General features: G+C 37.9%; 1 protein-coding gene across 1 annotated transcript in view; it reads left to right on the top strand.

Annotated features, from left to right (window-relative positions):
- Positions 1–22,135, top strand: part of BMP1 (bone morphogenetic protein 1) — a 1,811,822-nt gene that overhangs the window by 441,583 nt on the left and 1,348,104 nt on the right. Inside the window, exon 2 of the mRNA XM_044082969.1 lies at positions 20,185–20,295. Within this exon, the coding sequence (XP_043938904.1) occupies positions 20,185–20,295 (111 nt within the window). The remainder of the gene's footprint in view (positions 1–20,184; positions 20,296–22,135) is intronic.

Below are 22,135 nucleotides of genomic sequence, written 5' to 3' on the forward strand. Positions count from 1 at the left end.
AATTGAAGGGGAGGTTTCTGGGATAACCTGCAGATTAGGTGTAGTGGAAATCTTGGAGTAATGAGGAAAGTTATGGGAGTGATCCCCACCTGTATACTCGTTCACAAAGTGTACTGTGTAAAGGTTGCAGCATAGGCCCAAAAGCACATTGAAAGAGAGGGGACCTAAATTAATTACCATCGCACATACGGTACATTAGCTGCTCTCTGTTCGCACCATTCACAAAGTGTACTGTGTAAAGGTTGCAGCATAGGCCCAAAAGCACATTGAAAGAGAGGGGACCTAAATTAATTACCATCATACATACGGTACATTAGCTGCTCTCTGTTCGCACCATTCTGTCTATTTTACTAAGCAAAATCAGTTAGGTTACCCTTTTCCCTAGTGACTTAAGCTGAAGTTATTGTTTTTGAGCTTTCAGCACTGTTTTACTCCCCACTCTTAGTGAAATGTGATATGCTAGTAGCATCAGTGTTGGTCAGTACAGGGGCTTACCACAGTACATAGCAAACTTTAGGCACCAGCAGACTCTGCAGTCGCTGGGGTGAACCCAGTCTTAAGGGGCCCCCAGGCACATCGTTGCCTTATTTTGATACTTTGACAACCCAGCTAATGCTAGTAAAACCATTTTGTGTACAGGTTGGTAATAACTCTTAGGTTGAATGACCTTAAGGACTGGTACTACTACTTTAATATTCAATGATATCTTTTATCATAGTAACAATGTTTGCCAAATAATTGGCTTTATAATTTCATTAAATGTTTTGCCACTGGCATAGTGCCCTTGACTTCGTTAAATCCCTCTGGAGGCATTCCCTCCACTGTGATGATCATAATAGCTGGCTTTAGGCATCCAGAATAACTGTGGCTACAGGAGTGCCCCCTCCTGTCATCCTTCACTGTGTTGGGGGTCCCACAAAAGCTGCTGCCAGTTGGGGAAATGAGGAAAAAAAGATAATGAATTTGATGATTTTGTGCTTTATTCTAATCAGGGATGTAATGTGCCCTGTTAGGATGAAGTCAGTAATCAGTGAGTTATCGTGAGTGAGGTAAGTGCTGTAGCACACCAGTCCAGAGCTGCTGATAACAGGACTTACCTGGCATTTTAACAAGACCTCATCCTCCTGATCTTCAGGGATGGTTTTCTCTTTTAGGGAGTTTTATAAATACTAGCAGGACATTTTTGGGGAGGGGGGGATAAGAAGTATGAAACTAATGTATGGCATAATTCACTGTCTGCAATCCTAAATGATTTACTAGCAAATCAATTTTTTTATGAGGGACAGTCCAAATATATGAGACAAAATCAGGAATAATCTGTGAAATCATGGGCAGTGACAGGAATGCATTACTCTTCAAGGCTACTAAACAACAGGCAGTACTAGTGACCCACAGTGCATTGCAATTTGCTAAAATCAGTAAAAGGCTCCTACTGCTATGGCTTATATGTGTGTGTGTGTGTATGTGTAGGGAGGTTGCAGTATCAGAGTAATAAGCTGGCTGTAATTTCTTTAATTTTCTACTGCAGACATCATTCAGTACTTCAGTTACGCATATGTGTGTGTGTGGGGGGGGGGGGGCATGGTTGCAGTATTTTTAGGTGTTACAAATTAGCCATAATTTCTTTCAAATACCAAACGTAGACCTTATCCATGATAGATGGTTACTATAATATCAAAAACATAAACCTCACCCATTAATAGGTAGCAAGGTTTTGTGGTATGGCAAGAAGGTTTTGTATGTGAAGCAGCTACTCCTTACCAAAGAGTGATACGGTGAGTTGCATTGCCATTTCACATTACTTTCCTCTGGTTGAGATATTGGCAATGGCTTTTTGCATGTGGAGTCTGCACACCCTCCGAGGTGTATCTATCCACATGCTCTGGCTTCCTTCAGCACCTCAGAGATATGCAGTAGGTGAATTGGCATTCCTGCAGTTCCCAGAAAGGTGGACATGCAATGTGTCTGACTTGTATTTGCTAGAGTGCACACATACATACATAATGTGCACGAGTGCACACATGCATACATAATGTGCACGAGTGCACACATACATACATAATGTGCACGAGTGCACACATACATACATAATGTGCACGAGTGCACACATGCATACATAATGTGCACACTAATGTTCATAGGTTGGTACTAGGCTATCGGCCCTATGGCCTATACAAGCCTAGCCATAACAATTCCCTGGCTATTTCTTCCCAGAATATTTACTTCCCTGGTCTCCTGTCTAGCAGGGCGATTGACATGATCCCTGGGATGAATTTCCTATCTCCCATCAAATCATCAAGGTTCCTTTTGAAGAGGGCCAAAGAGGAACTCCGCTTGACATGTATGGGCAGTCTGTTCCAGAGTATGGGGAGTCTCTGGGTCAGGAACCTATCCCTACAGCATGTTTTATTCATTGTGATGACCAGGTTTAGATCCCTGGAGCATGTGGCTCTGAGGGATTGGGATTTCTTTAAGTGTAGCATGTCCAACAGCTCTGGGTTTGACATGGCCATGTATGTTAAGCAGAGATTGCCTCTGAGTAGGCGATATGCGACAGAGTATAGCTGGAGTTTTTTTTAGACAGTCAGCATAGGGCATCTGCTTTAGGCCTGTTATTCTTTTAGTGAGGTATTTCTGTGGCCTTTCCAGTTGGTGCAGATGTCTTGTGAGGTACACTGCAAATGGGACATTGTACTCTATAATGAGTCTAATGAAGGATGAGTACAGTGGGACAATGACCTCCTTTTTTTTTTTTTTGGATGAAAAGCCCTTAGTGATGAGGTGTGTGCCACAGAAGGATTTCCTGACCGTTGTGGCGATGTGGTTATCGAAGGTGAGACCACTGTCCACCTGTGTCCCTAAGTCCCTTATCGCAATTCCAGTGTTTAGTGTACTGCCACTTATGTGGTAATTCATGGGTACATGTTTTTTTCCCAAAGGGGATAACTATACATTTCTTGGCATTTAGCTTGAGCCCATGGCTCTGGCACCAAGCATCTGTTTCTGTAAGGCCCTTTTGTAGAATATCCACATCATTTGGGGATTCAATAATGGCTCCCAGTCTGCAGTCATCTGTGAACTTTGTTAGCCAGAGTCCCTTAGTGCTGGCCTATACTTTAGAGAAGTAGATACCAAACAAGGGCGGTCCCAGGACTGAACCCTGAGGTACTCCACTTGTCTGGAGCTGGATTTTGAGTCTGCTACTTTTACAGTGTGGGTTCTGTCAGTAAGCCAGTTGGCAACCCACTGAGTGATGTAGGGATTAATGCCTAGTTTAGTAAGTTTATCTATGATTCCAAAGTGGGGAATGGTGTTGAAGGCCTTGGTGAGATCCAGACAGGCTGTGTGGACTGCCTTACCCTCGTCCATGGCTCTAGAGAGTGATTCGAAGAAGTCATTTAGGTTAAGGAGATAAGATCGGCCCTTTACAAAACCAAACTGGGTGGGGTCCAGTGTTTGAAGGTTGCCAATGTCTTTGTTTATAAGTTCCATGATAATGCGTTCCATGGCATTGCAGATCAGGCTCGTCAGACTGATGGGACGATAGTTCCCAGGATCCAAGGTGGATCCCCCCTTGTGGAGTGGGATAACTGTAGCTGTGCGCCACTCATTGGGTATGAAGCCTGAGGTGAGGCTATGATTAAACATGACACTTAGGTGAGGAGCCAGTTCATTTTGTAGTTCATGTGGTACACAGCCCGGGATGTCGTCTGGTCCCATGGATGCTGTATTTTTAGCTTTGGAGAGTACATTTTTTACCTGTGTGGCCGTGATTACTGGAATTTGGCAATATTTTGGTATTGAGATGGGCCCTTTAGGGAGTGACAAGGGGGGTGAAGTTGGCACTGAATCGATCTGCCAGGATATTGGCAATATCCTTGGGATCAGTATATTTAATGACATTCTGTTGTAGCTCAGAGCAGATCTGAGCATTGGCATTTAGGTACTTGACATAACTATAGAATGCCTTGCGGTTGTCCTTGGAATCTTTTTCAATTTTATTTTTGTAACTAGCTTTGGAGGATTTTATGAGGGATCTCAGCTTCTTACTGAGGCTGGTAAGGGAATATTTTGCATCCTGGGATTTTCCTCTTTTCTGCAACAGTTTCTTCCTTCTGTTGTATAGTTTGTTTATGCCAGGGGACCAACAGATTGGCTTCCTTTCTTTGGAGGAGAGCGTCTTGGTTCATTGTTTAGAATGGCACGATTCATGCACGAGTGGATGTGCATGTACAGTGCCTTAGTATAGGATTCAGCAGTCGAACGTTCAGTTCCCGTCTGCATGGGTGTCATGAAGTTTGTCACTTCTGACTTGAGTAGCATGAAGTTGGCTTTGGAGAAGGTTTTTATGGAGGTTTCCCTTTTTGCGGGGTGGGGTGGGATGTGGACATCAAGGGTGATGAGCTTATGGTCAGACCTGACCAACGAGGGGGTGACCACTGGTGTGGAGCATCAATCTTCCATGTTGGTAATGAGTAGGTCTAGGATATTTGAGCCCCTGTTCGGACTATAGATTAGTTGAGCCAGGGCGTTGGAATTTATGAATTCCAAGAACCATTGGGCAAAGGTGTTGGTACCCGAGTAGTTTTCCCAATTAATGGCAGGGTAGTTGAAATCACCCAGTGTTAGGGTGTTTGATTGTATCTTAATATTTTCCAGTATGTTTAGAATGGTGTAGTGAGAATCTTGGGGCATGGTGGGGGATCTGTAGCAAGCTACAATTTGGATTTCAGTCTTACCTAGTGTTAGTTGCACCTGTAGAATTTCAGATGTATTGTGTTGGGCAACTAGCCTGGAGGTGTGAATATCCTTGGTGAATATGGACACTCCTCCACCTTTAGTGTTTCGATCCTGGTTTGGTGGCCGAAAAGTGTGGTAAGAGTTGTAGCCTGGTATTGCAGGGGTGCTCTCTGGAGCCTTGGTGGGGGGTTAGGAGGCTTGCAGTATTCCAAGATAGTATTTATGTATTCTCCCAAACACCCGTCTTTGTTAGTTTATTGTAAGGTACTACTTTGTCAACTTTAAATATAAAGCCTTTTGCACAACTTGTGTCTTCCTTGTTCTTTTCCTGCTCATGATTTTTATTTAGGCCACCATTTGATCAAAAAGTTGAGAAAATGAACCTTAGAGTTTCTGGCTTGTGGGGCGAGTGCCCACCCCCTCACCCATCTTGAGTTATTTCAAATACAGGTTAACTATGCTGTCTTGGCAAGGAAAAGTAAAACTGAACAGCAACACTGAACTTTTTTTTCTTAATCATAATTTTGATAAAGTCATCATTGGATGAAAGGGCCGTTAAAAAAAAGAAAAAAAACTTTTAAAATGCACTTAAGAGCAGACTGCAATGTCTTAAAAATTGAAGAGTAAGGCAAAATGTAAGAACAGGAAAAAATATTACTGTGCATGTTGTGGGCAGCTGCAGACTGGGAGGAGAATAAGGGGAGGATGAAAAAGTAAGCAGTCAGGAACATCACAAAGCTATTTGCTTAAGGCATCATTTTTACTTAAGGCCAACCATGTATGTTGTTGCAAAGTATCATCATTGCAAGTAAGTGCTAGCTACTGTTCCACTGTGAGATGCGCAGGATGACAGGCAGGCCAACAGGCCTGTCATGAGGTAAGAGCATTGTAGCTATAGTTCAGTTTGCTCATACCACTCCTAAAACTCTGCATCATGAACCAAAGGGTTAATTAGGTGGGATAGAATTGACAGGGTGAAACTTAGATTTGAAGTATCCTGAGGCCCCCAATATGACACTTGCTGGTGGCCTCCAAAATGCTGACACTGGCCCTGCACAGGAACGTGAATAGGGACTGAGTTAAACATTCTGTGCAGTATTTAGCGGTCTGCTTCAGAAGAGTGACAAGCCAAAAAACTGAAACCCATAAGACTGAAAATTCAAAATACTGAACACATTTTTAATGCAGAGGGGCAGGCCTTTTCTGTACCCCTCTGCAAGATCGCATAGCAGTGGAGAAGGGGAAAATTCCATCATTCAGTATTTTGAAAACTCCAGCAAAGCTTCCACTGAGTGACCTCCCAAACCTCTTGTATCAGAGGCATATGGGATATATGCAGATGAACCTTATGAACAGCAGGTGTTTCAGCTAGAGTTTTGGGAGGTCACTCAGTGGGAGTTCTAGCTTTGCTGGAGTTTTCATTTTGTTTTTACCGATTGTTTTTCAGTGACCTTCTCACTCATCATTCAGTATTTTGAATTTTCAGTCTTTTGGGATTTCAGTTTTCTGAAGTAGACCCCAGGATTTAGTACCAGACATATAGCTAAGAGTTCAGATAAATGCTCAACTTTAAAATGTATTTATTTATTCTTATTAACTAGGAGGTTTCAGCTGGGCATAATAACTCCTTTACACTGGAGCCCTTGGGAGAAAATCTCTACAGTATTACATAACACTGATATTCATGTAATGCAGTGTATGCTTCATACTAAAAATGGATTCAGATGTCTAATGCAACGACAGAAAATTCTATTGGGATCTTCCACTGTAGAAACCATAACTGAACTGTTGTATATTTATCTGTGTTTGAGACACTCATGAACACTGTAATAGGGAAATAGAGTTTCTTTATTAACATATATATGGCACTTTTAATTTGGACGACATTCCTTTTAATGGGACATTAATTAATCCTACTAGCAGGTCGCTACATGTCTGATCACCGAATGTGAGAATATAATGAACTGATCTTAGCTTTCTGGCTTGTGAAGGATGGGTAAAGATATGTTTCTCTATTTTATCAAATTGAGCACTGAAAACCGCACCACGCCGTGAGTCAAACTTGCCCTCCTCTTATGTCCAACATTTAAAGGATGCAAACTTCATTCTTCCACTGTGCAGGCCACTGCTGAGGGCATAACTTGTGTAGTGTGTTTACTTCTGGGAGCCTTACCAGGAGAAAGGAATTAAGGTGCTGAAGAGTTTGTAGAGATGTTCAAGGGTATTTCTACCCAAGTATCAAGGTTTTCTCACCACAAACTGCTTTCTATTTTCTTTACTCCACATGCAAAGACAACATGATTTAAAAATGATTCCCTTTATTTTATGTGAGAGCCTGTTTCTGTTTGGCCGTTTGAGAAAAGTTACTCTGTTTCTTTTATTTGTGTCCTTTTTGCTGCGTTGTATAAACAGCAATAGGAAAGAATTCTCAAGCATATTCTGCAATGAGGAAGTAATACTTAAGTACATTGTTCATTGTAGCTGTAGGCCAATAAAACGTTTTGAAAGCAAAGTACTTGAGTATGTAATATCATTCACAGGTGACCAAGTGATTCCACCTCAGCTAGGCTCTGTGGCTTGGAGCTAAGTGTTGGTTTATGGATTAACATTTGGATAGATTTGAAAAGGAAAACTCCACCCATGTATTAAGTTTTAAATATAAAAAAATTGCTTTTTCTTCCCTTTAATCTAACTCCATGTGTGCCACATACAAATTTAAAAAATGTTTATGTATTACTTTGTTAATCTCCTGTTTGCATTTGAGGTTAGTCTTTCTGTAAAACGTTTTCTGTAAGGTAGTGGCATGACATCATTGCGTCATCTACTTCATTGTATAAGTAACCTTTGGTTGAGGCATGTCACTAAACAGAATGAGAGATGGTTACCAAAGAGACATTAATTTTAGTTACAAGGTAGGATTGCCCCCTCTTTATATGTCCAGATTGGGATATTTTATATAGAAGCATAAGATTTCACAGGACAAGCTATGCCCATAACTACTGCAAAGGGCTGGACTTCAATTTTTTTTTTCAATATCAGAGCTTATTGCTGTAGGGTTTGAGTTGTTTCTGTTCTTTTGTATAACATTAAGCTGTTTCAGATATAAAATAATTCTTTTACATAATCATTAGAAGAAACATAGGAAGTAGTTTTGTCCTGAAATCTCAGGGCATTCTCAATATTCCATGTTTGCCTGCAGGACACAACAGTCCAAATAGGAACTGTCCTGAATAAAGAGGAACAGGTAGTAACCATTATTACAAGGTCAATACAAATCTGTTTAGAAAAGAGTGACACTAGTCAAGTCAGGTCAGTTTTTCCTGTCTCTTTATTCTTTGTTGATTGCATTAGTCGTACTAGACTAGTGGTCCCTATTTAGGAGAAACATGAGGTAATATATATATATATATATATATATATATATATATATATATATATATATATATATATATATATATATATATATATATACACACACCACTAGGGGCATTTTTGCCAGGGCATCAAGGAACTCCCCCTGTTCAGAATGGTTGCGAGTGGGACCCAGTTTGAAGGAGCACTTCCTGTTTTCGTTCCAGGTACAGAGGCGGCCCAGAGAACTAGGGAGATAGAGAGAAGGAGATGATGGAGTGGTGAAAGAAGTGGAGGAGAAATCAAATATCAAGACCAGAGAATATGTGCATGATTCTTGGGAAATGTTTCAAAGAAATCTGTTAGATGGAGATGAGTCAGCAAATGGTAGATGTATAATTACCAGCCTCCAGTTGAGAAGGTTGTTGGATGATTTACTTAAAGAAATGGTGATGCAGATTGAGCCAGAAAATGAAGGAGATGTCGTCTCAGGTGACATTATGGAGAAAATACAAACGGAGGATGCAGAGACAATCCTGAAGAATAGTGGTAAGGTGGAAAATAAAACGTGCTGGGAAAGTAAAAGAACGCAAAAGTGGAATAGCAGAAAAGAAGGCATAAAATGAAAAACAGAAGTATGTTCTAAGGATTCAAAGTAAAGAAGACCAAGAAATAAACAGGTATGAAGTGTGGGACAATTTAATAGCTCCTTTGGGTGTAAAAGCACATGAGGTAAGAGCATTTATTCTTAACAAATAGACATTTTGTGACATGATATTTGAGATTGATTTTTCAATGGAAAAATTTCTTGGAGAATATGAAATAAAGACCGTAACCCATTGAATCTTTATTCGATGAAAACATTTAACAGAGAAACAAAAAAAAAATCATGTGCAATTTTGAACAGCAGTAGAAAGAAAGATTTTGCGACATTTCAAAACATTATATAAAGTAGTACTGGACATTGCAAAAGTTTTTTTTTTTTTTTTTTTTTTGTGATATCTTTTTATTCATATTTAACAGTTTCCAAACCATATATAATAAAATCAGTAGATCCAGTTACAGAAAGTTTAACAAACATAATTGATAACTATATAAAAAACTCATCTATATCTAGTTATTTTGAAATAGTAATTTACCAAAGTTGTTATGATAGAATATCATCCTTGATCATCTTCCAAACATCCTTCTGTACTGGCTTTAGCTTCATGGAGTACCACAGGTATTTATGCACATACAATTGTTTTCTGGCTACATGTCTGAATCCTTCCCATGACATCTTAGCTCTATCTTTCCAATTTAGGGTAATGTAATATTTTATCAGCGTGAATGTTGTTATAAGAAAATGTAGATGTTAGTCAGTCCTGATGGGGGAATGTGTAAAAGAACAAATCTCCAAGATAGGGTTGTTTTTTCATATCCCATTTTTTCTAGTTTGACTCTTAGTGCACACCATAATTTATATGAACATTTACATCTCCAAAATATATGAATGATATCCGCCTCTTGTGAAGGGCAGAATTGGCAGTATGGTGGGAGCTCCATGTACATCTTATTTAATATTGAGGGGGTGTAGTATTTAATATCATAAGTTGCGTATATCTATACTTTTGAAAGGGAATAAATTTGGAGGATTTCTGAAAAGTCTGTGCAATTTCTTTGGAAGAAATAGAAGCATCCTGTTTCGTCCAGTAGAGTGTATAGCCTCTCTGTTATATTTGATAGACAAAGCAAATTTATAGACATTTGAGATCATTTTTTTTCCTAGTCAACAGATCCCATAAGGTCTTACATGAATCTCTATATGATTCTAGGGTGTCAATGTCTTCCCAGTATCTAAGACGTACTTCTTTTAATTTTCTAACAATAGTTGTATATTTCGGTGTCAAATTCAACTTGATTCTCATGTTAAATATCGAATCCTGTTTGAGGAGAAGGAAATCAACTACTGTTTTATCCCTTAACAGAGAGTATGGGTTCAGATTGATCATTCTCTCATTAAGTTGTATATTAGGATTGAGGTGAAGAGGTTGTAGTGTTAGGAATGCATCATATAGGTTCAATGACTTAAAACATTTTTGAGTGATTTTAATTTGTTCCCATAAGTCGTTCTGCAATTTATATATTTTCCTAGCTGTTCCATCTAAGAATGGGAGGGCCATGGGGTTAAATCCTAGTGTTTTAACATAATTATGGCATAGTTTCACCCAAATCGGACACCATTTAGTGGGATCAGCCTTAAAAATTGCAATGTTGATTATTCTGCTACAACTATTAATTTCATAATAAAGTTTGAAGTCAGGTAATCCCACTCCGCCTTTATCCTTGAGATAAATAAGCTTTTGATAGCTTATTCTTATAGGCCTTGGGTGCCATAAAAATTTCGATAGGGTTGCTTGAATGTTATTAAAAACTTTATTATGTATCAGTGTATTAGTTGCGTTAAACATAAAAAGTAGTCTCGGGAGAACATTCATTTTAATAATGGCCACCCTTGATAGAAAAGGAAGTTTAAGTTGAGACCATCTTTCCAGGACTTTTTGTATGTTTGACCATACTTTCCCTACATTTTCTTGGTAATATTTATACGAGTCAGTATAAAATGTTATTCCTAGATAGTGTAGCTGGTCTCTAATTTTAATATTTACCGGAGTAAGAATACTTGGATACTGAGTATGCATATTTAAAGGGAATATTGTTGGTTTATTCATATTTATCTTATAATTCGAGAATTTAGAAAATTGTTCTATTGAGTTAGTTATCTTATTAAAGTCAGAATTAGGGAGGGAGTAATATATATTTAAATCATCTGCATAGGCTGATAGTGCTATGTCAGTTTTAAATAGAGATGGGATATTGTGAAACATTTTCTGTTTTATTAATAGGAACAGTGGTTCAATATACAAATTAAATAAAAGAGGTGATAAGGGACATCCCTGTCTTATTCCATTGTTAATATTTATTTTCCGTGAACTATATTTGTTTATTTGTAGTAGGGTATAGGCTCTCATATGAAGTGCTTTTATATAGTGAATGAATTGTAGAGGAAATCAATATCTTTGCAAGGTAGCTATTAGAAAGATTTCATTTATTCTGTCGAATGCTTTAGATGAATCTATAGCCAATGTGTAGATAGGTGTTTGATTTATCTGGGATAAAGAAATCATTGCTTCTAGAGTAACTGTCTGATCCATTGTTTGTCTGTAATTAATAAACCCTGATTGTTCTGGGGAGACAATTTTTGTAATTACTGTTTTAATTCTATTCGCTAGTATTGCTGCCATAATTTTCATATCCACATTCATAATAGAGATGGGCCTATAATTATGAGGGTTATTGACATTGCAAAAGTTTTTGACAAAAGGGATTTATAGACTGTTGACTGGGATTATGATATTGTGTTAAAAACAGAAAGAGAAAAAAATATACATATACCAAGCATGGTAAATGTGGAGGGGAATTGAGTGTCATAAAATAGTGGGGACAACCCCAATTTTTTTTTTTTTTTTTTTTTTTGGAAAATAAGGACATTTGATAAGTTACTGTGACAAAAAAAAATGTCTGTGGGGAAATTAAACATGATGCAAAAATTGTGAATTGAAATGTTATAAATGTAATAAAAGTGGACATTTATGCATGGATTGTTAAAATGAAAGTAAGAGCAAGGAAAAAAGAAAGAGAAGAAACTGAACAAAGAGAAGGAAAAATTAGATGCAGTAGAAATAGAAGAAAAATATGTGAGTAAAAAAATTATATGGTGGATATAGAAGAAGATTCTGAAATAAGCTTTGTGCCCACTGAATGGTGCACAGTGATGGTTATCCCACTCCACAAAGTGGGTGCCACCACGGACCCTGGGAACTACTGCCCCATTAGCCTGGTCTGCAAAGCCATGGAACGTATCATCATGGAACTTGTAAACAAAGACAGTGGTAATCTTCAAACTCTGGACCCCACCCAGTTCGGGTTTGTTAAAGGCAGATCATGTCTCCTAAACCTGATAGACTTCTTTGAAGCAGTCACCAAAGCATTAGATGAGGGTAAGGTGGTTCACACAGCCTATCTAGATCTCGTCAAGCCTTTTGACACCATCCCCCACTCTGGAATTATAGATAAGCTCACTAAACTAGGTATAAATCCCTATGTCACAAGATGGGTTGCCAACTGGCTCACTGACAGAACCCACACTGTGAAAGTAGCAGACTCCAAATCCAACTTCAGACCAGTGACAAGTGGAGCACCACAAGGTTCAGTCCTGGGTCCTCTCCTGTTTGGTATCTACTTTTCTGAAGTACAGGCTAACACAGAAGGTCTTTTGCTAATGAAGTTCGCAGACGACTGCAAACTTGGAGCTGTAATCAAAACTCCTAATGATGTGGACATCCTACAAAAGGGCCTCATTAAGACAGATGCCTGGTGTCAAAGCCATGGCCCTCAAGCTCAATGCCAAAAAAGTGCATTGTCATCCCCTTTAGTAAAAACTCTGTACCCATGAGCTGCCACATAGGTGGTAGTCTACTTAACACCGAAAGTGTGATAAGAGACCTTGGGACACAGGTGGACAGTAGTCTCTCCTTTGAAAATCACATTGCCACAGTAGTCAGGAAATCCTTCTATGTGGCGCACCTCATCACAAAAGGTTTCTCATCCAGAAAAAAAGAGGTCATTGTTCCCCTCTACTCATCACTCATTAGACCCATTACAGAGTACAATGCCCTTTTTGGTATGTACCTCACAAGACATCTACAACAGCTGAAAAGGTCACAGAAAGACCTCACAAAGAGGATTACCAGCCTCAAACAGATTCCCTACGCAGACAGTCACAAAAAACTCCAGCTTTACTCTGTCGCATATCACCTATTCGGAGGCAATCTCTGCCTAACATACAAAGCTATGTCAAACCCAGAGCTGTTGGACATGCTCCACTTAAAGAAATCCCAATCCTTCCGAGCTACATACTCTAGGGACCTAAACCTTGTCACCACAATAAACAGAACATGCTGGAGGGATAGATTCCTATCCCAGAGACTTCCGTACTCTGGAACAAACTACCTATCTATATCAAACAAAGCTCCTCATTAGCATTCTTCAAGAAAATTCTTTGATTGGATGGGAAATAGTAAATTCACCCTGGAGGATCACCTCTGGGGCTCTGCTCGACAGGGCCACAGAAAAATAATTTTCTTGAGTGACGAAAGACAGGGTACCTTTGTGGCTAGGCTGATATAGGCCCTTTGGCCAATAGCCCAGTACCTACCTATGAACCTATAAGTGATGAAGCCATAAATTGGGAGGTAGTAAAAGAAAAAAATAATTATATTGGTAAAAGGGTAAGGGATAGAAAAAGAAAGTTTAAAAGAATAAGTACACAAGAAAAAAAGGAAATGGATGAAATAATATATACGACTAATGATTGGGGTTAGGTAGAATGGCTAATGTGCCTTTGATTCTCACCTTTGGGAGGGAAATTGACTAGGCTTAGAATGTCTTATTAAGAAAGCTAGCTTAGTAATTAGGTATGAACTTATGATACCATGAATCTAAGGAAAAGGCAAAATGAAAATTGTAGAGTGCATTCTGTAAATGTGAATAGTATTAAGAATAGGTATTTTGGAGTGGTGTAATACATGTGTTGTACATCTAATTTTATTAGAAGATGCAAGATTTTTTATCAAATGAAAGATTGCAAACAGATAAATGGTGGGGAGGAATGATCTGTAATTTGGGAAATGACAGCTGTCCTATAATAGTCGAATTCTGTAGAAATATGTAAAGATATCAGATATAACTTAAGCAAAAATGGGAAGGTTAACCACTGTATATTTAAAATGGAAAGAATAAGTATATGGAATTATAACATTCTATGTTTATACTAATTGTAAAGAAAGGGAGAGCTTATTTCGTCAGATTTTAGACTATGTAATGATAAATATAATATTATAATAACAGGATACTTTAATTCTGATTTAAGGGGCAAGCATAAAGAGAAATGCAGTGATACAAGAAAAGAAGTTATAAGACATGGTAAGTTAAAACTTTGGGACACAAATTCATGGACTTACAAAAAGGGTATGCATAGAACTGAAATTGATTATTTTATAGTGTCAGAAGCTTTAGTTATCAGAGCAAGGGAAGTAGTTAAAATGGGATTTTCTGATTGTGTTGCATTAGACCAAGGAATAAAGGATACGTAAGAAAGCATGGAATGAAGAAGGAAAGATATTGATAATACAGTCATGGAAAGATCATGTTACTGTGAGTACATTTTATAAAAACTGGTCTGAATGGTGGAAGACATTTGAGAAAAAATACAAAAAAATGTCTTTACAGTGGCAATATGATGTGAGAAAAATAGAAAAAGAAAAATGTAAAAGAATGTATTCAAAGAGGTTCTCTGGTTCGATTCTCGGCTAGGTGCCTTCTGTGTGGAGTTTGCATGTTCTCCTTGTGTTCATGTGGGTTTCCTCCTGGTACTCCGGTTTCCTCCCACATTCCAAACACATGCATCAGAAGCATTTCTTCCCGGGCCTCCACTGAAAACAGGCTCTGTGGAACCTAGTCGGACTTTCCCAGTCAACAAATTTTAAATAAATAAATAAATGATGCATAGGAAGATTTAGAAAATTTAGAACATAATGACAGAAGGTAATTTGACAAAGAAAAATAATTATATGAAAAAAATCAAGAAAAATACAAGAATTGTTATATAAGCAAAGATACTTCTTACAAAAAAAAGAGAAGGTATTGAGTCACTTAAACATATTAGTAAAGGAAGATGGTAGTGTAATGAGGGAAATAAAAAATGTAAGAGGAGAAGTAGAAAGAACTCTGGAAAATATTATGAATAGTGTAGTACAATATGTACAGGAAAAGAAAATATGTAAAGAAAAAAGAAGGTAGTGAATAAAACGTGGAAAGTAAAAAAAGTTAACAGAAAAAAAATAAAGGGTTAGAAATGGAGATTTCTTTAAATGACCTAGATAAACTATTAGGAAAAGTAAATATAGGTCTGGCTGCAGGAGCAGATGGAATAGTGTATGAAATGTATAAAAAATTAAGGGGTTGGCCAAAAATACTTTTTAAAGATTCTGAATGAATGGTTAAATGATGGATTTATGTAAAAATAATTATGTAGTGGAATACCTAAATTCATATGGAAAAAGGAAGATAGAAGACATTTAAAAAATGGAGATGAATAGTATTGAATAATAATGATTATATATTTATGAAAATATTGCAAAACAGATTTGAAACTAAAATGGAAAATATTATATGGAAGATAGTACATATAGTATAAAGAGGAAGAGTTGGCATCAATTTTTATTATATTTAGAGAAGTGGTGGATTGTATTATGACGAGAACAAAGAAGCAAAAAATCATGATAGGAGACCTTAATAAGGCATTTGACACAATTGGACATGAAATCTTATCTGTAATAATGAAAGAATATAATATAAGTGAGAAAGGTAGGAAATGATGTATGTCAGTGTATAGTAGTAGTAAAGTAAAAATACTTGTAAATGGCTGGTTAAACCAAGAGATGCATATGGAGATTGATATGTTAGGAACATCCAATGAGTTGTATACCCTTTTCATTAGTTATGAGTTTGATAGTATGTAAAACAAATTACAAAATGGAGGAAGTGGGGTATATAACACCTGAAGGGTTAAGAAATCCAATTCTGTTAACATATGCAGATGACATTATAATTGCAAAAAAAAAATGGAAAAAAGTGATAATTTGTACAAATGGGTGTCTAAAGGTGATGGTGATGGCTTTAAATAAAAAGGAAAGTAAAGGTTTAGGTGATATAGTTAAGATAGTAGGTATATATTTTGCAATTAATAACATTTCAATGTAAGGTATAAAACCTGGGAATAATGATGTAAGGAGAATTCAATGGGGAAAAACAGAAAAAAAAATAAAACAAACCTGTCTTTTCTGGAAAACATACAAATTATCATTCAGAAAAAAGGCTAATTTGTTAAATTCAGTACTGATGGGAAAAACAACATAGTTAGCAAGTGTATTTATGTTGCCAACAGTGATTGAAAAGGAATTACTGTAGATGCAGCCGACACAAGCATCCTCCAAAAGGGCCACGTAGAAACAGACAACTGGTGCCAGAGCCATGGCCTCAAGCTAAACGCCAAAAAGTGTATAGTCATCCCCTTTGGCAAAAACAAAGTGCCCACAAATTACCACATAGGTGGTAATCCATTAAGTACGGAAGAAGTAATTAGGGACCTGGGGACCCAAGTTGATAGCAATCTCTCATTTGACGACCACGTGGCCAAAGTGGTTAAAAAAATTTTTTATATAGCCCACCTAATCATGAAGGGATTCACATCTAGATCAGGGGAGGTCATCGTGCCTCTTTACTCATCCCTCATCAGGCCCATAATTGAGTACAATGCCCCTTTTGGGATGTACCTTACCAGACACCTGCAGCAACTGGAAAGACCCCAAAAGTACCTCACCAAGTGGATCAAAGGGCTCAAACAGATGCCATATGCTGCCCGGTTAAAGAAACTCCAGCTCTACTCAGTGGCATACCGCCTGCTCAGAGGCGATCTGTGCCTGATGTATAAAGCCATGGACATGCTGCACCTCAGAAAATCCAAATCCCATCGAGCTACGCGATCGAGAGACTTGAACCTCAGCACTGAAATAAATAGGACATGCTGGAGGTACAGATTCATAACCCAGAGGCTCCCTTCACTCTGGAAAAATATCCCAGTCCAGGTTAGGCAGAGTCCCTCATTGACTCTCTTCAAGAGGAATCTTGAGTGGATGAGGATTGTAGGTTTACCCCGGGTATCACTTCTATGTCACTGTTAGACAGAGGCACAGTATACTAACCTCGAAAAAGGGCATAGCAAAATTAATTTAAAATGGGTGGCGAAAGCCAAACGCACTCTGGCTAGGCTTATAAATGCCCTAGGGCAGATAGCCTAATATGAACCTATGAACCTATATTTCTTTTCATTTATATGGGGTTAGATTAAACCCAGTAAAAAGAAAAGTTTTGTATGTAGATAAAGGAGGAGGTGGTTTAGGGTTAATTAACCTAGTGGTATATGTGCTTCATTAAATTTTTACAAAGTGTTAAAAGATGGGAGATTAGTACTAAAATTGTATAAATATAAATATGATATATTTTGAGGTATGGTTGTTGTTGTGTCTTTCGGCTTTTTCCCCGTTAGGGGTCGCCACAGCGGAACTCCGGTCCGCTAATGATTGGCAGTTGATTTTTATGTGCCGAGTTGCCAGCCCTGACGCACAACCTACAACGAGGTATGGTAATAGAGTGAAAGAGCAAAAGACTATGAATGAAGAAATAAAATGTTCCCAAGAAAAAAACATTTTTTTGTGGAAAATAACTGATTCAGAAAAAGACAGAGAAGTATGACATAGGAATATAATGATAACATATTACTACACAAAACCATGGGAAAATCTAATGGATGAAAACATTAAAGCTATAAAAATAAGAAAAAAATGTAATCAAAAACTACAATGTCAAGATTTTTATTGTGGAGACTGGTAATTGCCAGTAAAAGGAAATATGGCTTATAGAAAGAAAACTGATAGAATATGTTTACATTGTCAAGAAGAAACAACTACGGAACATGTGATTTTGAAATGTAAAAACGTTATGGGTTAAACTACGTTAAGATTCTTTTGGAGATATAAGTGGATAAAGTAAACATGGATATGATTAACTATGGATATTATAAAAATAGAAGTAAAGAGTATGTTAAAAGTAGATAAAAAGTTATGTTATATGGAATGAAAGAATGAATGAAATTATGTTTAATGGTAAATGGTTTTTAGCAACAATGTTAAGTAAAATCAGGTGGTGGCTATGGAAAAAGGAGTGAGGTCTAATAGGAATGAAAAATTAGTTTGAATGTAAATGAGATTATGAATATGTGTAAATGGATTTGTATAGCTGTATATTTATAAATATTTGTAAATATGTAACTGTTTTGTAAGTGAGAGTTACTTTTGTAAATAAATAAAGGACCTCTACTCTTTTTGATAGGTGTAATAAGATCTTTTACACACACCTATGCTACTACCAACTCAAGCAGATGGGGCCGAAGGTTTAACATCTCATTTAAAATACAATTCACTCAGGGGTGCAGCCACTTCCCCAAATGTTGTATTGCAGTATCAATAATCCAATTACCTGTCATGGAAATAGAAATGTGAGTGTGTGCTATTAATCTTGTATGGCAAACTTCAAATCTTAACTCTTTACCTAGAAACTGAGATTTGGAATTACAGTTCTGAATTTGGAAAAAAAAATGAAATTGACTACTTTAGCTACTCCGTATTACAGAGTAGAAAATAACCACTTAAAAGTTATTCCAGGGTGTTAATATTGCATACAAGTTTAAGATATGATGAAAGGGTTTTTTTTGAGTGCGTGATTGTGGTTGTCCTTCAAGAGGCTTGGGCACACAGTTTGATACAGCGGAGAACATCAATAAGTTAGGATCTGTGATGTGGACTCACTTTGTTGTTAGGAGTTAAGTGAGAAAATGGGGTTAAGGAGAGGTAATGACCATGGGGAGCAAACTGCAGGAAGAAAATTCAAGTCAGACTTTAAGTACCATAAAAAAGAGTGGTGAGGCTCTGGAATTATCTTTTGGAGGAAGAGTTTTCTGATTAGGTGCCAAAGGGATTTACGGGCTCTAGGAATGGGTAGTTGGGCAGTATATGGCCAGCTAAAGTATTCGGGCAGGTTCTGCAGGCTGTATGTTATGATTTATATGCTGACAAATGTATTTTTTCACTATTTTATTTTATAGATACTTTAATTAGACCTGACATCTGATGTGTTTATAATGTGATTCCAGCACTTTGTTGTTGCTTTATTGAAGATGCATTTAGGAATGTGATGCTTGGGGGAGGAGGATTTCAGGAAATGTGACTTCTAACACATCATTCTGTTACTTTTTGCAGTTATAAATTAATATTTGTAGGTACAAATGTGTGTTCTTTGAATAATATGTTTTGCAGGATTCAACAACCTTGTACATACAACCTAGGCTTGGTGCACCGAAAAAATATGCATCACGTTTAAATATCTTCAATGCAGTTCTGTTTTATACATCTGCCAGCACTGAACCAGACCTTATGAAAACCATAGAGAACTACTGTGATACTTAAAAATGTTCTGTACTTAAAATTCTTGCTATTTTATATATGTAATCAGTGCAGTAATTTAAACATTTGTTTGAACTGTTTACTTTTCCTTTTGACAGTAAAATGAACCAGGTAAAGCATATCACCTCCTGCGTGATCTGTTATGTGAATGATTCATAATTGTTTCTCACATTTTGAAGTTTTATGAATTACTTTTGAAAGATTAATTTGTTTTAAGCTTATAAACAGGCATGTCTTTGAGTGCTTTCATATTTTTATATGATTGTTTCAAAGCTCACTCCCTGAGATGAAGCCAAATGAAGTGGAATTGCTAGACTTCTCATCTCGGCTGTAGTCTGGGATAGTCTTTTCTAAAGCAAGTTGATGACATTCAGCTTAGTTTCTTCTCTTTTTTAACATCCATGTGATCTGGGGTCTGAGGCTAACTAGAATCCTGGAATGTACTTTAGTTAAATGTTCACTTCCCTTTTTTTACGTTTAGCCGGTTGCGTTTGTGGTAACAGCCATATCTTTTTACATTCCAGATTTTTGATTCCTAGTTTTAGTCTGTTCCACATAAAATTTGTGGTTTTTCTGGAAAATCAGAGAGAATAGAAGTCACTACATGACATTTGAGTTTCAGGCTTCATGTTCTTAAGAAAATGTATGCTAACACAAATCCTGTTGTTCTTGCAACTTCCTTTGTTTATAAGAGCAATATTTAAAATCTGTCTCCCCATTATTTTAGGCTTGGGCTAAGAAGTTGAAAGGTCTGGTGACATCAGGTGACAGCAGAGTCAGGTGCTGATTCGCTCTCAAAGCATAGTGCTAACAAACTGGGGTAGAAAATAAGGAAATCAAGCAGGTTAAGAACTGTCTGAAAATGCTTAGAGGTAATCAAGACACAACACTAATTTGTTTTGTCATTTTCTAGTTGCCTTTTTAGGTGATATTGCACTGGATGAGGAAGATATGAAGATGTTCACAGTGGACAGAATAATTGATTTGAAGCAACACACCATTAAACGTTTGAAAACTGCCTCAGGTGAGTGCCACCATTACTTTTAGCATTCGTTTTAGTATTTATACTTGTGTGGCTATGTGCCTACTTTCCATTGGCATTATGAGTGGGCAGTACAGATGTTCCTTCTTCCTGGGAAAGGTGCAGAAGCTCTCTCATTTTACATAGTTGATTTTACATTGTTTACAACGCAGTGTCAGTCTATGTATCGTAATCACCTTGTCAGTACCCCGTCGTATGGTCCCCATTGCCTCCAGGAAGGAAAAACAAGTCAGGCCTGGGATGAATTCATAGGCATCTATCTGGACATCAAGGTTTGCCTTAAAGGAAGTCAGGGCATCATTCTGTTTTATATGTCACTTAAGATTATGTCAGAGATAGGGAAACATCAAGTAATAACTTTGTCCCTTGAGAATGTCTTTGTTGCTGGAGATTTATGTCTTTAGTTAGAATGTTTTTTGAGTCAATCTTTTGTTGATGTGTAAGAGATCAAGTAAGGTTGGGTCCTTAATACCACAGAATGGTTGATATCAATCACTGTACAAAAATCTAGGAGGCAGCATATAGGGATAGAATTTCAAGCCTGTCTTGGTAGCTTGAGTGTCTTTAATCCAGTGATCTTTTCATTTAAGACCCAATGGAGTCTTTCTAGTTGCATAATATATTTGTATAGGTATGTACTAAAAAGGGTATTGTATTCTATAATTGATGTTCATCGTGTTTCACTGTTGCAGTCATTACTCTTCGGTTATCCTGCTGGCAGGCTACCCTCAGTCAGCCAGAATTCCAAAGTCTAGGTCCGGCGTCTGTTGCTGTCACCTCTTCCCTGACGTCAGTGCACCAGGGGTATAAAAGATGCAGACGACGCCATTTTCTTCAGTCTTTCTTGCCGTGCAGTGCCCAAGGCAAAAGCAGTTTGCAAGTGCCGGTCGGCCGACTCCTGAGATATTCAAATCCGAATTTCAAAATCAAAGTCTTCATTAAAGCTAAGTACCCCATTAGGGAAACTTTTTTCTTGCTCCAGACCGATGTCAGAAAAAGTTAACAGTTGTATTTCTTGTGGGAAGCAAATACCTCATAAGGATTTTCACTCTTACTGTATTCCTTGCCTATGCCCTGATCACAACGTTGCTAACTGTCAGTTTTGTGCTAGATTTAACCAACGCACTATTACGTGTCGGTTCGATTTTGCATTTCATTACTTTGGCCGAAGATTTAATTATATAATGCCGTCGGACCAGCCAACAACTGGAGTTTACAAAAAAACACAAGGACAAGGAAAAGGATAGGCATCCGAGGTCCAAAACCGACGATGAGGCCTCTGCTTAGGCCAGATGCCAGTTCGGTGGTTCTCAGTGAGGCACTTTCGCAGCCCCTGGCGCCCGCTACCTCAGAGCCACAGGCCGCTTCCGACTCCCACGTGGAGACGACTGGGCCTCTGGATACTCAAGGTATTGGACACTCTGAAATCATTCCCTCAGATGGGTCCGGAGCCGCTAAGCAGGCATCGGCTTCTGAGGGTGTCTTCAGACCTACACAACTATATATTAAGCCATCTTCAGCTTCAAAGACAAAGACTAAAGCAGCTCTAAAGACAAAGAAACAAGTACACCATTCTCCTGGTCAGACTTCATGCCTAAAAAACAGATGCTCAAAATGGCCGAAGACCTATTTGCTTTGATCAGGGGCTCCCATCCCCCTCCTGATAAGAGGCCTAGGCAATAGACAGAGTATGATTCTTCTAATCAGGTTTCTATTGCCTCTGATTCCTCTTCTGAACAGGATTAATCCATGCTTCCCTATGAGGATTCTGATGCTGAAGAATCCATTCCTTCAGCGTCTCCTCCTGAGGATTATTCTTTTT

Source organism: Protopterus annectens, chromosome 9.part0, assembly GCF_019279795.1.
Source record: "Protopterus annectens isolate FY-2018-M chromosome 9.part0, PAN1.0, whole genome shotgun sequence".
Classification (NCBI taxonomy): Eukaryota; Metazoa; Chordata; order Ceratodontiformes; family Protopteridae; genus Protopterus; species Protopterus annectens.